General features: G+C 49.7%; 1 protein-coding gene across 1 annotated transcript; it reads left to right on the plus strand.

Annotated features, from left to right (window-relative positions):
• The first annotated feature begins 325 nt into the window (after positions 1-325).
• NCS1 (neuronal calcium sensor 1) lies at positions 326-13,675 on the plus strand. The gene is made up of 6 exons (XM_008578881.1): positions 326-582; positions 2,010-2,088; positions 3,416-3,504; positions 3,805-3,882; positions 5,825-5,941; positions 12,868-13,675. The coding sequence occupies exons 1-5, from the start codon at positions 349-351 to the stop codon at positions 5,921-5,923; spliced, it is 579 nt and encodes a 192-aa protein (XP_008577103.1). The 5' UTR covers positions 326-348; the 3' UTR covers positions 5,924-5,941; positions 12,868-13,675.
• The last annotated feature ends 330 nt before the right edge of the window (positions 13,676-14,005 follow it).

Raw genomic sequence — 14,005 nt, forward strand, 5'->3', positions numbered from 1 at the left:
ATGGTAGCTCTGCCCACCAGCACCACCAGCCAGCCCAGCTCTGGTGCCTGGTGCCGGGAGGGGCTCAATGGAGAAGGTGGGAGGCGCTCGTGCAGGAGCGCATCTTCGGAGAGGTTATTCGTATGACTCTTGTTTCAGCCTCCCTGTGTGGAGCACGGGTCTGTGTGGCCAAGTGCTCTGTGTGCAGCATCAGGTCAGCTTTTATACCTGCTGTGCACACGAGGCTCAGAGAGGTGAAGTCACTTGTCCAAGCTCACTCAGCTAGTGAGAGGCAGGATGGGATTGAGCCCATGCCTAGAAAGTCCAGTCTGCCCATGACCCCATGTGGCACCATCTCTTTCAACAGGGATGCACGGCTCCCCTGGGGCCTGGGCAGGAGCTCCTGGTGGTTGGGTGGTGTTGGCATCTCTTTTACTCTCTCTTGTCTGGTCTTCTACTTCCAGGTACAAAGGCTTCATCAAGGACTGCCCTAGCGGGCAGTTGGATGCAGCAGGCTTCCAGAAGATCTACAAGCAGTTCTTCCCATTTGGAGACCCCACCAAGTTTGCCACATTTGTTTTCAACGTCTTTGACGAAAACAAGGTGAGCTGGGGATTGATGGGACCTGTGCCAGCCTGGAGTCTCTTCCCTCCTGCGGCAGCTGCTCAGCTCCTCCGGGCACCTGCAGCGTCTGCACACCCACTCTTTCCTGCTGCCATTCCCTTTTGGAGAAGGAACACACGTACGTGTCCACACTCACATGCACACATACACAGATGCACACAAGTGCATACACATGCACACATGCACAGACACACACCACCACACACAAATGCAGATGCACACAAATGCATGCACACCCTGCACAACCAAACATATTCGGTCACATGCACATACACATGCACACACATGCATGCACACAGATCATGCACACATACACACATGTACTGTGCACGCATGCATGCACACATACAGATGCACACATGCATGAACACACATGCATGCTCACACAATGCACACAGAGACACATGACCACACATGCACACCTATACACCCTGATGCACATGCATACCCTGATTTTTCTCCTGTAAGCACAAAAGGCAAATGCCTCCAGGGATAATAATAGTATTAATAATCATAACTGACATTTACTAAATGCTATATGATAAGCCCTTCACACAGATTATTTTTCGTGAGGCCTTACAACCACTTGTGGGATAGGTACTTCTAATACCCCAATTTGCAGATGAGGAAACTGAGGCTCTGGGGATTACATGGTATGGGATCATTTGTGCCCGGCTTCTTTCACTGAGCATTATGTTTTCAAGACTTATCTGAGCTGCAGCATGTGTCCCCTCCTGGCGATGGCCACACTGACCGTTGGTGTACCCACTGTTGGGGTGTCACAGCCTTCCAGACTTTGCCCCACATTGGCATTTCCCAGCTGCACAGCACTCCCTGCTGTTAGGTGCTCAAGTGGCTCCATTTTGTCATGCCCCAACTTTCTCCCCAGGTGCCCCCAGGCTGGGAGTCGCACTCCCTGGGCCTGGGAAGGGCTCTACTCTCTCAGGGCCTCACTTTCCTCCTTTGCAAAACAAACAGGTAGGATTAAACAATCTGCAGAGCCTTCTCCTCTTTAAAAGCCCCTGAGCCTGTGGTTTTAGGCTGAGGGGCTTCCGGGCTGCTCTTGCCGAGAGAGGGTGTGTGTGTTGGTGCTTCTGGTTCTTTCTCCCGTTAGAAGTGGAGTCAGCCTCTCCTTGCAGCTTCGCCCCTTTTTCCTGTCCCTCCTGCCCAACCTGTCCCATTTCTAACCCTATCCCACCCCCTTCCCCAGCCTCTGTCTCCCTTTCCTCCCCTCCCCCTTCCCTCTTCCTCTCTGGTCTGCTCATTTTGGTCGGCTCCTGCCCTCTCCACTTGGGTGTCCAGTGGCCATGGGTGTCGGTGCCTGCTGCTGCCTGTCATCACCCTCCAAGGTCTGGCCTGACCAGGTGCCTGGAGCTGACCGAGGCCACCCCTGTTTCTCCCATCAGGACGGACGGATCGAATTCTCCGAGTTCATCCAGGCGCTGTCGGTGACCTCGCGGGGAACCCTGGATGAGAAGCTGCGGTGTGAGTCCTGCCCCCAGCCCTGTCGGGCAGCAGCTGGGTGGTCCCAGGTCAGAGGGAGGCAGCCTCAGCCCTCGCCAGGCAGGGGTGCCAGATACCCATGGCAATAACCGCTGGTGGCATCCCTGCTCCATAGAGGTAGGGCAGCGGACCCCAGGCAGGTGGGCCTCATATGGCTGAATAACTGGGCAGGCCATCTGTCCAGGGCTACGAGACTGGCGCACACACCCTGCCCTTCTGGGTCACAGGAGGCTTCCTGGAAGCCTTGTGCAAGTTGTGCAAGAGGAATGAGGTGTCTTTAGGCAGGGGGGATGGGGAGGGCTGGGGGGCAGGTGGCTGGCAGGTGCCTCGGTGGCATTTCAGCAGGTATAGGCCTGGGCAGTGGGTGCTGCAGGGTGGACTCAAAGGACCTGGTTCCAGTGCTGGACCCACCTTTCAGTGGCCACTCATTCACTGACTCACTCATTCATTCAACCAATCCTGGCTGACACTGTCACATGGTGATACCAAGCGGGAGGCTGGGAATCCACTGGGGGCTCTCAGGGCTGTCAGTCTAGAACGGCGGTGGCACAATTGGAAAAATCCTGTAACACTGCAGCCGAGGAAGAGAGAGGGAGGTGGGGGCCGGCAGGAGAGGAACTCTTGTTAGAGTCGGGAGCTGGGCTGCTGGGGGACAGCCAGTGGCAGACGGAGGGAAGGGGTCCCAGGCAGGGGAGGCCGGGAGGGCGCTGCAGAGCAGGGGTGCGCAGGCCCCGGGCGGCTCAGCTGCAACGCAGGGCGCTGGAAAAGCAATCTGAGGGGAAGAATGTGAAAAACTCACTGCTTGCTAAGACTTTTACGCTTTATTCCATCAGCAGTGAGAAAACCCTGCAGTTTCTTTTTCTGCTTTTAGGAATAAAAGATAATTATATTTATGCAAAAGTTCTCCCTCCTGATGTATTATTTTGTTTTCTAATGTTGGCCATAGCAGGGTACATCATAATTGTGGGAGGGAGTGGACTGAGGGGGCTGCGGCCAGAGCAGAGGGAGGTGGGGGGCTCCTCATCTGGGTACCGTGCTCCCCCCACTCACTCAACTCCAGCCACTGAGGCCTCAGCCCTGGCAGACCCAGTGCCCCCCACCCTCTATTTTTATTTATTTATTTTTTAGCCCTAGTTGCAATGGTGTGTGTGTGACCGTCCCCCTCTATCCTGATGTAAATATCGGTTAACCTGATGAGTAATGGGGCCGCTCGATCCCTGACTTTGTGTTGAGGTGCAGAGGGGAGGGGGAGTTGGAGAGCCCCCCTTCCCTGGGCAGGGGTGACTCAGCCCTGGCTGGTTGATCACAGGGGCCTTCAAGCTCTATGACTTGGACAACGACGGCTACATCACCAGGAACGAAATGCTGGATATCGTGGATGCCATCTACCAGATGGTGGTGAGAGGCTGGTCCTGTGGGGTGGGGGTGGCCGGAGGGGCGTTGAAGTTAAAGGCTGGGCCTGGCCACTCTCCTGCCTAGGGTCCCTCTGTGCATCTGTACCTGGGGAGGCTGGCAGCGGCTGGGCAGATGGTGGGGCTGGGGTGGGCGAGATGTTCCAGGGCAGAACGGCAGAGAAGGGGAGTGGGCGGGAGAGGCGGGCCTCATCTGGAACCAGCCTAGGTCTGGGGGGCACATGTCTGGCCTCGAGCCCAGAGCCCAGAGCACCAGGACCCAGCCCCGCCTGTCTGTCCCTGGCAGGGGAACACTGTGGAGCTCCCCGAGGAGGAGAACACCCCCGAGAAGAGGGTGGATCGGATCTTTGCCATGATGGACAAGGTGAGGCTGGGCCTTGACCAGGGAGAGAAGATGGGGGGCAGGCCTGGACCCCGGTGGGCAGGAGCTGGAGACACCTGAGCCTGGCTTTGCCCTGACCGCCTAGGAGACTGGCTGCGGGGCAGGTAGTACGGCCCGGGGCCATGTCCGCCGTGGGCAGCCATTCCCACCAAACGTCCAGAGTTCTAAGGAAGTTTGCCCCACATGTTTTCTTCAATCAGTGAAGGTCTTTTACCTTTTTTATTTTTTTCTGCCATAGCCCCTTTAGCATTCTGGAGAAGCTGAGGGACTTCTCAGAATAATGGCTTTAAGTGCATGAAATAAAATCCACAGGATCAAAAAGGAAGCCGGTTATTTGGAATACAGCTATCAAAGTATTTTTTAAGAAAGAATCCGTGATATAGTATTATACGAGCTTCTTTATTAACACATTAAATGATAAGATGCAGTGGTGGGTCTAAGGACCCCGTAATTTCAAACCTGCCCTATCTGCAGCAACCGTGATGTGCTATGAAAATACCTGTGATCCCCGTTGTTGACAAAGTCACAGGCACTGCTGGTTCTGTTGGGGGTCATTACCTAGATTCATCATTGAAGGAGACGCTACTGTTCAGTTAGAGGTTAGTGAAAAGAAAGACTGAATTTTTCCCCATGTGAGTGCACAGACCTGCTAAATTCTGTCTAGAGACCCCAGGTTAAGAAACCCTTCTTTAAGTCAAACCTTTTTTTTTTTGTTTTAAACTAAGATAACTTTATTTTAAATGGAAATTTGAAATCATGATGGTAAGGAAACCCAGTCTAGCTTGACTTCAATAAAAATATACGAATTACTGTGACGTAGGGCTTCTTAGGACATTCTGGCTGGATACATTTGCTTGTCCTAAAAACCTTGAGCCTAAGGCTTGTATTTTCTTAATTAAAAAAGCTAGATTAGCACATTTTATAGGGGTGTTAAAGACGCACTAGCGTCAGACTGAGCTGGTCTTTTGGTAATAATCAAAAGGTTTATCCACGGAGTGTGGAGTGAGAAATAATAACTTTCTCATGGTGTGATTTGATGTTATTTAATGCCAAGACCATGCATTCCTTAAATTTCCCCATTCATACCTCCCTTATTTTGGGAAACAGTGCACACCCTGGAGTCCAACTGACTGGGGTGTAAATCTGACTTGCCCGATTACCAGCCGTGGGACCCTGGATAGGTGACTGAGCCTCAGTTTCCTCACTGGTAAATGGGGACAGGAGCAGCACCCTCTTCTCAGGGTGGCTGCGAGGGTTCCATGAGATCAAGCTGGGCTGTGCTTAGCACGTGCCAGATGCACGGCGAGCCACCCACGAGAACGGCCATGCTGTGCCTGTCAGAACCTTTGTCCCCACCTGTCCTTTCTGGGTGCACAGGGTGGACAAGGTGGTCTCCGAGGCCTTTTTCTTGGGTTCTCACAGGTTTCCTAGAGAGATGCTTCAGGGGGAGGGATTCTGGCCCAAACCATACCCTCCCCAAGTGACCCCCCCACAGCCCTCTATGCCTTTGTGGAGCTCTGCCTGGCCCCCTCCTGGAGTCCAGTGTGGGCTGTTTCAGAGAAGGTTTAAATCCCCTCCCAAGAGTGACCCCAGAGAAATGCATGGGGTGCTTAGCCCTTTTGGATTAAGCACCATTATAGGAATTCATAGTGGTGATTATGATGCGTATGGAGCTACGGGCCACTTCCAGTTTGCCGAGTGCCCTGAGGAAGCCAGCAATTACCCCCAGTCCCCAGACGAGGAAACTGAGGCCCAGAGAGGTAGGCCATGGGCTCGAGGTCACCCAGCTGGTGAGTGCCTGGGTCTGCGTTGTGCTGGCCCCGCTCACCTGCTGAGCCACATAGCCTCCCTCCTGATCAGAGGCCCCCATCTTGGGAGGCTGCTGGTGGGTCCCTCCACCTGTGGCTCTTCTCTTTGCTTGCAGAATGCCGACGGGAAGCTGACGCTGCAGGAGTTTCAGGAAGGGTCCAAGGCGGATCCCTCCATCGTGCAGGCACTGTCCCTCTATGATGGGCTGGTATAGTCCAGGGCCCAGAGCTGGGTGAGTGTTGGGGACTCGGGGCCTGGGTGGGGGCCGGGGTGAGGACTCAGCCCCAGGACACCTGGGATCGGCAGGTAAGTACCCAGGTTTCCAGGCTGGGACGGGAGGCCTAGGAAGCAGGGCCAGAGCCCCTCTGCTTTCATCCTTGTGAGTTTGCTTGAATACAACTTTCCGTGGGCTGAAGACATGTTGGAAATCACAGTTCTCAGCCAGGGCCAGGGGTCTGGGGAGCAGGAATTCTTCGTCCCCTCTCTGACCTAAGCTCCCAGCTGTCTTGATCAACAGCTCCGATGTGGGTTCTCTTTTTCTCCAGTTGGGTCTGTGGTCAGTGTGGGGTGATAGCGTGTCCCAGCAGAGGCCTCAGGGGTGGTGGGGAACTGTCTTCCTTTCTCTTTCTCATCCTCCCTCGCCTCTTCTTCTGCCTCTTCTCTGCTGTGACCTCCTTGTTGACTTGGTGGGGGGAGTGAAGGGCCCCCAGGGTCCTGTCCAACTATAACATTCTCGTGCGTGTCTTTTGGTGAACAGATGTGCACATTCCGTGGGCAGATATCTAAGAGCACAATTGCTAGGACATGGGACGTGTGTACATTTTGCTTTAGTAGGTGCCGCCAAACAGTTTTCCAAAGTGGTTGTGCCATTGAATACTCCCACTAGCAGTGTGTGAGAATTCTCCTTGCTCCACGTCCTGGCCGGCATTGCATATTTACTGTCTTTTTAACTTTAGCCTTTTTAGTTGGAGTGTGGTGATAGCTTGTTGTAATTTTAATTTGCGGTTCTCTGATGAGCAGTGAAGTTGAGCACATAATATGTGTATCATCCGTCTTAATATCCTCTTCTGCAAAGTGCTGTATTATCCTTTGCTACCTACTATGTTACCACAAAACAGCAGCTTAAAAGAACAGGCAGCAGAAATTTGGGCACAGCTAAGCTGGGGGTTTCTGGCTCAACATCTCATGACTATGCAGTCCAGCTGTCAGTAGGGTGACCAACCATCCCAGGTCTATCCCGGAGTTAGCAGTGAAAGTCCCATGTCCTAGGAAACCCTTCAGTCCCAGGCAAACTGGGATAGTGATCAGCTGTTGGCCAGGGCTGTGGTCTCATCTGAAGGCTTGGCTGGAGGTGAACAGCTAGCCAGTGCCCTTGTGGTTTAGCAGCCTCGATCATGCACCCTGTGGACATCTGCACGGGGCTGCCTCACAAGGCTGCTGGCTTTGCTCAGGGTGACCTTTCCAAGAGGGTGGGAGAAAGAGCCCAAGACGAAAGCCACAGTCTTTTTATAACCTATTCTTGAAAGTGATATCCCATCATTTTTTAAGAATACCTCAACTACTTTTGGCTATTTGCATTTTTGTATGAATTTTAGAATCCACTTGCCTACACACATGAACTGAGATTTTGATTGAATCTACAGATCAATGTGGGGAAAATTGGCATCTTTATAATTTTGAGTCTTCCAATCCACGAAAATAGTATATCCCTCTATTTACTTAGGTTTTTAAAATTTTTTCTCTATAATATTTTAGTGTTTTCAGCTAAAAGGTCTTTCACATCTTTTGGTGATTTATTCCTAGATATTTGATGTTTTCGATGGCATTAAAATAGTAATTTCTAAATTGTTTTTTCTGTTTGTTTCTGGTTTATAGAAATTTGGTTTCTGGTTTTTGACCGTATATCCAAGACCCTGCTAAATCCAGTTATTAATTCTGAGAGTTTGCTTTAGATTCTTTTGGATTGTCCACATTTTATTTCTTCCTCGCCTACCCTTCTGCCTTTTGTTTCTTTTTCCTGCCTCAGTGTCCTGGATGGGCCTGCCAGTGCACTGCTGGATAGGACTAGTGATGGGCCCACCTCGTTTCCCTCTTGATCTGGGGAGAAGAATTTACCATTAGCTATGATGTTTGCTTCTGTTTTTTTGTAGATAGACTTTTGTAGACAGAGAGATTTAGGAAGTTTCTTTCTTTTATAGTTTGCTGAGTTACTTGTCTATCAAGTGCTTTTTCTGCATTTATCAGGATGCTTATATAACCTTTTCTCCTTTCTTATAGTTAATATGATTACACAGATTGATTTTTTTCCTTTTGATTGTTTTATTATTCAAAGAAGCTTCGTTATTTAATTTAACTTTTTGACTCTGTGCTCATGCCTTTGATATTTTCGTAATGATTTTCTGCTCCTCAGTAAGGAAAGCATGGTTAATGCTGTCACGGACATATTTAGCACACGCAGAACCACCGTAGGCCCTGCTGGCGTGTTTTTTCATTTTGTACAACCTCAGAAGAACTTCAGGTCTCACAGCATGAACCCCTTGAAGTCTGCTGGATGCATGCCACATGCAGAATTTGGTGCTTTCCCAAGCTTCTTGGTAAAAAAAAAGATAATTCTGTCACCGGGGTTCAGGACAGCCTAGTTTTGTTAGAGGCTATTTAGTAGGAACGCCTATGATCGTATTTCAGATGCTGGACCATTCTGAGTACCTCTAGATGCTGGCCCCGGAAGCAGCAAGGACAATTGTTTTTTGGCAGCTGGCCAGTTCAGGAATTCAAACCCTTGAACTTGGTGTTATAATACTGTGCTCTAACCAACTGGGCTAACTGGCCAGCCCTGACAGATTGATTTTTGAATGTTAAGCCACCTCGCATTCTTAGAATAAACTCACCTTAGCTGTGGTGTGTCACCCTTTTTACGTATCATCGGATTTGCTTTGCTGATTTTTTGTTTCAGAGGGCTACGTCATTTTGAAGCTTCTATTATGACTATTATTTTATGCAAGAAATCCTTTTTCATCAAAGAGACATTAGAAAATATGTTTAAAAAGAAAAGCTCCATTAAAAAGTTTATTTAAAAATACCCTCACATACAAGCCAGATAGCACAGTGAACATTTTAGTGTCCACAATGATTTAAAGCAAATTGAACACTTACAAAACTTAATACAGTACTCGGTAACTAGGTCACATAGGGATATATAATTAAAACCTATGTGTCAAGGGACTGTCACCCTTATTTCTATCTTAGAAATCCTTGATATACAAAAATTTAAAAGAAATGCTCAATATGCAGCTCTGGGTCCCACCGTGAACACTGATCTGTTGTCTAATTTTTCAGTCTCCTTTTGCAAATCACCATGTCGTATTATTTCCAGGACGAGCTTTTCAGAGTAACAAGGGCCCGCACTTGACATAATCCACCTTTCCATGGCTCTTACCTTCCTCCTTCTCTGAGGCTTTTCCTGGAGCCTACTCCACAGTAATTACATCCAAGTCGTGTTCTATCATTTGTGTGATTTATGTGCCTCTTCAGATTCCTGATGTATCATAGTCCTTAAATAAATTACCGTAATGTAATTCATTGACCTCTTCAGGAGCTGAGATTTTGCTTATTTTCTACATCATTAAATGCTATTTGAGACCATCATTTTTAATAGCTGCATAGTATTTCACGATATGGCTGGGCCATAATTGAACCGGTCCTTTGGTGTTGGACACCTAAGTTGTTGGAAATTTTGGGAAGGGATTTAAAAATATTTCTTATGGGGCCGGCCCGGTGGCACACTTGGTAGAGTGCGGCGCTTGGGAGTGCGGCGGCGCTTCCGCTGAGGGTTCGGATCCCATATAGAGACCGGTCCACTCACTGGTTGAGCGCGGTGCGGGCGTGACACCGAGGGTTGCGATCCCATTGCCGGTCACGAAAAAAGACAAAAAAAAGGAAAAAAAAAATTTCTTATGGAAACATTCACACACGAGTGTAGAGAGAGTAGTGTGATTCTACGTACGCATCAGCCGGCTTCCGCTCACAAGTCCACCAGCCCATCTTGTACCATCTATATGCACCCTGTCCCTGCCACCCCCACATTGGGTTATTTTGAAGCAAATTCAAAACATTGTTAAAACATAAATATCTCAAAATGCATTTCTAGAAGATAAAGATTCTTTTTTTAAAAATCCTTAAAACTGAAAAAATCAATAATTCCTTAATACTTTCCAATCTCCACTTGCACTTCCAGTTTTCTGTTATCTCACCATTTTTTCCACTTTGTTTACTGAAATTGGAATCTGAATAAAGTTTGCCTGCTGCATTAGCTGATAGGTTTCTTACATTTATTTAAGTCTGTCAGATTTCCCCTTTCCTTTTTTTCCTTGCTACTTGTTGGTGCACGCACTGTTGATAAACACACTCTGCAGAGTTTTCCCGCCGTCGGGGAGTTTGCACCGTCGGGCAGTTTCCCTCTTCCTGAGGTGTTTTTAACATGCCCCTCTGTTCCTAGCTCTTCCTGAAAATGGGCAGGTGGGTCTACAGGCTTGTTTGGGATTTGGTTCCATCTGTTTCTGGAGAGAACAGCTCACAAGCAGCGTTGTGCGGCCTCCGGAGCTGTTAGCAGCCTTTGCTGATGTTGTGTAGATTCATTGATTCATCAGACATGCAAAATGGTGATGTTCCGATGCTACCTTTCTTCTTTCATTTGTTAGCTGGGTTAATTGGACAAAGGAAACTTCCCCTCATTAACTCTTCAGTGACCCCGAGGTCTGGTTTTTAATAGGAAGGGCAGGATAGATGCTTGACTCTTTCTCTTTCTTTATCTGTTTTCAAAATGAGTTGGTTTTCTAACAACCTCTAGGGGTGACCAATAAAGTTAAAAATAGTCATTATGAATTGGTGCATTTAAATGCATTTGATGAGCTTCGTGTTTGCAGTTTTTAACCAGCAGATACAATCCTGTGTTGAACATTCTTTCGCATGAGCTTTCAGTCATGTCGGTCAATGCTCTTGAAAGTACGGGGGACAGAGACCCTCCCCCCCACCTTAAGCTGTCACAAGTAGAGCAGGGCAGACCACAAAGGTTCACTGCCACAGGTGAAGAACATGACGGCATGCAGCCGGCCTCCCAGGGCAGGCATGGGGAACTACAAGGGTGGCGGGTCACTTTCTGAGAGGACACGCTTTCTCCCCTGGGGCGCGCTGGCCTCCCTCTGGGCAGCTGCTCTGTTCTCTCTCTCCCATGAGCTTCTCTGCTCCCCCCTTTGTCTCTGGACTGCAATGGCCACACCAAGCCTCGTCCTACGGGGCCTCCCCGCTTCCTCCAGGGCTGCCACCCCAATACCTCCTAACAATTTCCTTAGTTCTAATTTCTAAGAGAGGAACCTGATTGGCCCAGATAATGTTTCAAATCACCTCACACCCATCAGGAAAACACTCCCCCTTGGGTCAGATGCTGCCCTTGTCCAGTGAGGGGAGCAGCGACGTGGATGGAAACGTGGCCGGTAACGTGGCCGTGGAGCGGGTTATGGGGAAGTTCTGTGTGTGGCACCGACAGCAACAGACATGACGATGCCCACGTGCTCTTTATTCTTTTAAATTTATTGACGTAAAACTCACATAACAGAAAATTAACCATTTTAAAGGGAACAGTTCAGTGGCATTTACTGCATTCACAGTGTTGTGCAATTACCGTCTCTATCTAGTTCCAGAACATTTGCATCACCCCCAAATAAAACTCCATATTCATTAAGCAGCTTCTACCCCTGCCCCCCACCCACATCCCCCAACCACACCCCCAGTCTCTGGCAACCTCCATCTGCTTTCTGTCTCTGGATTGACCTATTTTGCACATTTCATACAAACGGGGTCATATCACATGTGACGCTGTATGTCTGGCTTCTTTCCCCTTGTACGGTGTTGGTGAAGTTCATCTCCTTTGGCATGTGTCCGTGTTTCATTCCTTGTCATGGCTGGAAACATTGCCTTGCATGGGCCGATGGACGCGTGGGCTGTTTCTGTCCTTTGGCCCTTCCCTAGAGTGCTGCTGTGAGCAGCGTGGACGTGCATTTCTCGAGTACCCCTTTTCAAGTCTTTTGAGTCCGTGCCTAGGAGTGCAATTGCTGGTCATATCACAGCTCCATGTTTAACTTTTTGAGGAACCACTAAACCGTTTTCTATGGTGGCTGTGCCGTTTTACATTCCCCCCGGCTGTGCACAAGCATTCCCGTGTCTCTGCACTCTTGTCAACACCTATTTTCCTTTTTTATTTTTTGATGATAGCCATGCTAACGGCTGTGATGTACTATCCCATTGTGCTTTTGATCTGCATGTCCCTAATAACTGATGGTGTTGAGCATCTTTTCATGAGCTTATTTGCCATTCCATGCACTGTTTTTATTTATTTATTTTATTTATTTATTTATTTTTTCCTTTTTGTCTTTTTTTGTGACTGGCAACGGATCGCAACCCTCAGTGTCGCGCCCGTACTGGACCGGGACTGGCAATGGGATCGCAACCCTCGGTGTTGCGCCCGCACCTCGCTCAGCCAGTGAGCGGCCGGTCTGTATGTGGGATCCGAACCCTTGATGGGAGCGCCGCCGCGCTCCCAAGCGGCGCACTGTAGCAGTGCGCCACTGGGCCGGCCCCATGCGCTGTTTTTAATGGTTGTAAACTACTTTATCCCATGGCTGTGTCCTAATTTATTCAACCAGTCCCCTGATATTGGACACTTAGGTTGGTCTCCCATCTCGTTTTTGTTTTGTTTTGCTTTCCTATTACAGCTGAAACGGTGGTGAACATCTTTTTTCTTTCTTTTTTTTTTTTTTTTTTTTTTTTTTTTTTTTTTTTCGGCAACGGATCGCAACCCTCAGTGTTGCGCCCGCACCTCGCTCAGCCAGTGAGCGGCCGGTCTGTATGTGGGATCCGAACCCTCGGCGGGAGCACCACCGCACTTCCCAAGCGGCGCACTATAGCAGTGCGCCACCGGGCCGGCCCTCTTTTTTATTTCTTAAGGATAGATACGAAGCATCCCATGGGTGGATCAGGTTGTGCATGGTTTTTGGACTTGCGACGTGGACTGCCACCCTGCCCTCTAGTTCACCTTCCCGTCAATTCTGCACGCCTGTTCCTGGCAGCCCGCTCTTAACCTGCCCACCTCCTTGTGTCTTCCAGATGCCTGGGAACCATCGCCTCCTCCCGTGCCATGAGGCCACCTCAGCCCTGACACCACCCCGTGTGTCCCCCCAGCGTCCCTCCGCAGCCACACACAGCCGGGCCCTTGGACCGCAAGGCCCCGGCTCTCCCCACCCTGCCCTGCACCCACCCACCGCCTGAAGCCACTGACTCCAATCGCCAGCCACCTCTGCTTGTCCAGAAAATGATAAACAAAACGGAAAAGGCTACAGCCCTCTGCAAACCAAGGACACGGCTGCTTGGCGGGCAGCCTCTCGGTTCCTCCTGCTCTCTTGCGTGCGTGCTTTTGTTTTTTATTTCCAACAGACATTTTAAAAGAAAAAATAACAAACTACCTTCTGTCCTAGAAGATACAGACTGACCGATGGGGAGAAGGCCTGGGGACCTCAGAGAACTCTGCCTCCGCCTGGGCCCTTGGCAGCCGGGGAGCCCGTGGGGAGCCCAGGGGTGTCTGGGGGGCCTGCCTGATGGGCGTTATCTGTCATCCCATCCTCAGCAGCAAAGCCACCCATGTGGCAAGGATAATCGATGGTGATGATGGTGATTTTTTGTGATAACAGTATTGTGCTTTTCGTGGGGAAAGTGAGGTTTTTTTTTTACATACATATACAATGGATCTCTTTTATTTATTGGTTGTTAACTGTTGCTGCTGCCTCGTGTGTCCGAGCTCCCAGGGCTGCGGGGCCTACGTTTACATGTGCAGCCTCACCCACCTGCCCACACTCGCCTGGGAGGAGGGTGGCCTGCAGCGGCCAAGAAGCCAAAAACAAAAAAAATTTTTTTTCAATACTGTGCTTGATATTTGGGGAGGGGAAAGGCGGGAATTCCTAAATGGCTACTGCGCTGTTCTCTCCAGCCCAATGCCTCCTTCCAATTCCCTTCTTCCTGCTGCCTCCCCACCTGCCCCCAGCCTCTGTCCTCCTCTGGGTCCACAACATTTTTTCTGAGGACAAACAGGGGACGTCTTTCATTTTCTCAGCTCTTGCTTTGGTGTTTGCAGCAGCATGGAAAATGGGGAGCCTTTTCCTAAGACCAGGAAGCAGGAAAGGTGGGATTGGGTGCAGAGGCAGGAGTAAGAGGGGGGCTTGCAAGTTAGCAGCAGGGAGGGACACCTGCA

Source organism: Galeopterus variegatus, unplaced genomic scaffold (assembly GCF_000696425.1).
Source record: "Galeopterus variegatus unplaced genomic scaffold, G_variegatus-3.0.2 Scaffold1777, whole genome shotgun sequence".
Taxonomy (NCBI): Eukaryota; Metazoa; Chordata; class Mammalia; order Dermoptera; family Cynocephalidae; genus Galeopterus; species Galeopterus variegatus.

Bases quoted from the DNA above. Each gene is read 5' to 3' on its own strand.
- NCS1 (XM_008578881.1), top strand. From the start codon at position 349: ATGCACGGCTCCCCTGGGGCCTGGGCAGGAGCTCCTGGTGGTTGGGTG. The intron at 583-2,009 runs GTGAGCTGGGGA...TTCTCCCATCAG, and splicing joins ACGTCTTTGACGAAAACAAG to GACGGACGGATCGAATTCTC. The intron at 3,883-5,824 runs GTGAGGCTGGGC...CTTTGCTTGCAG, and splicing joins TCTTTGCCATGATGGACAAG to AATGCCGACGGGAAGCTGAC.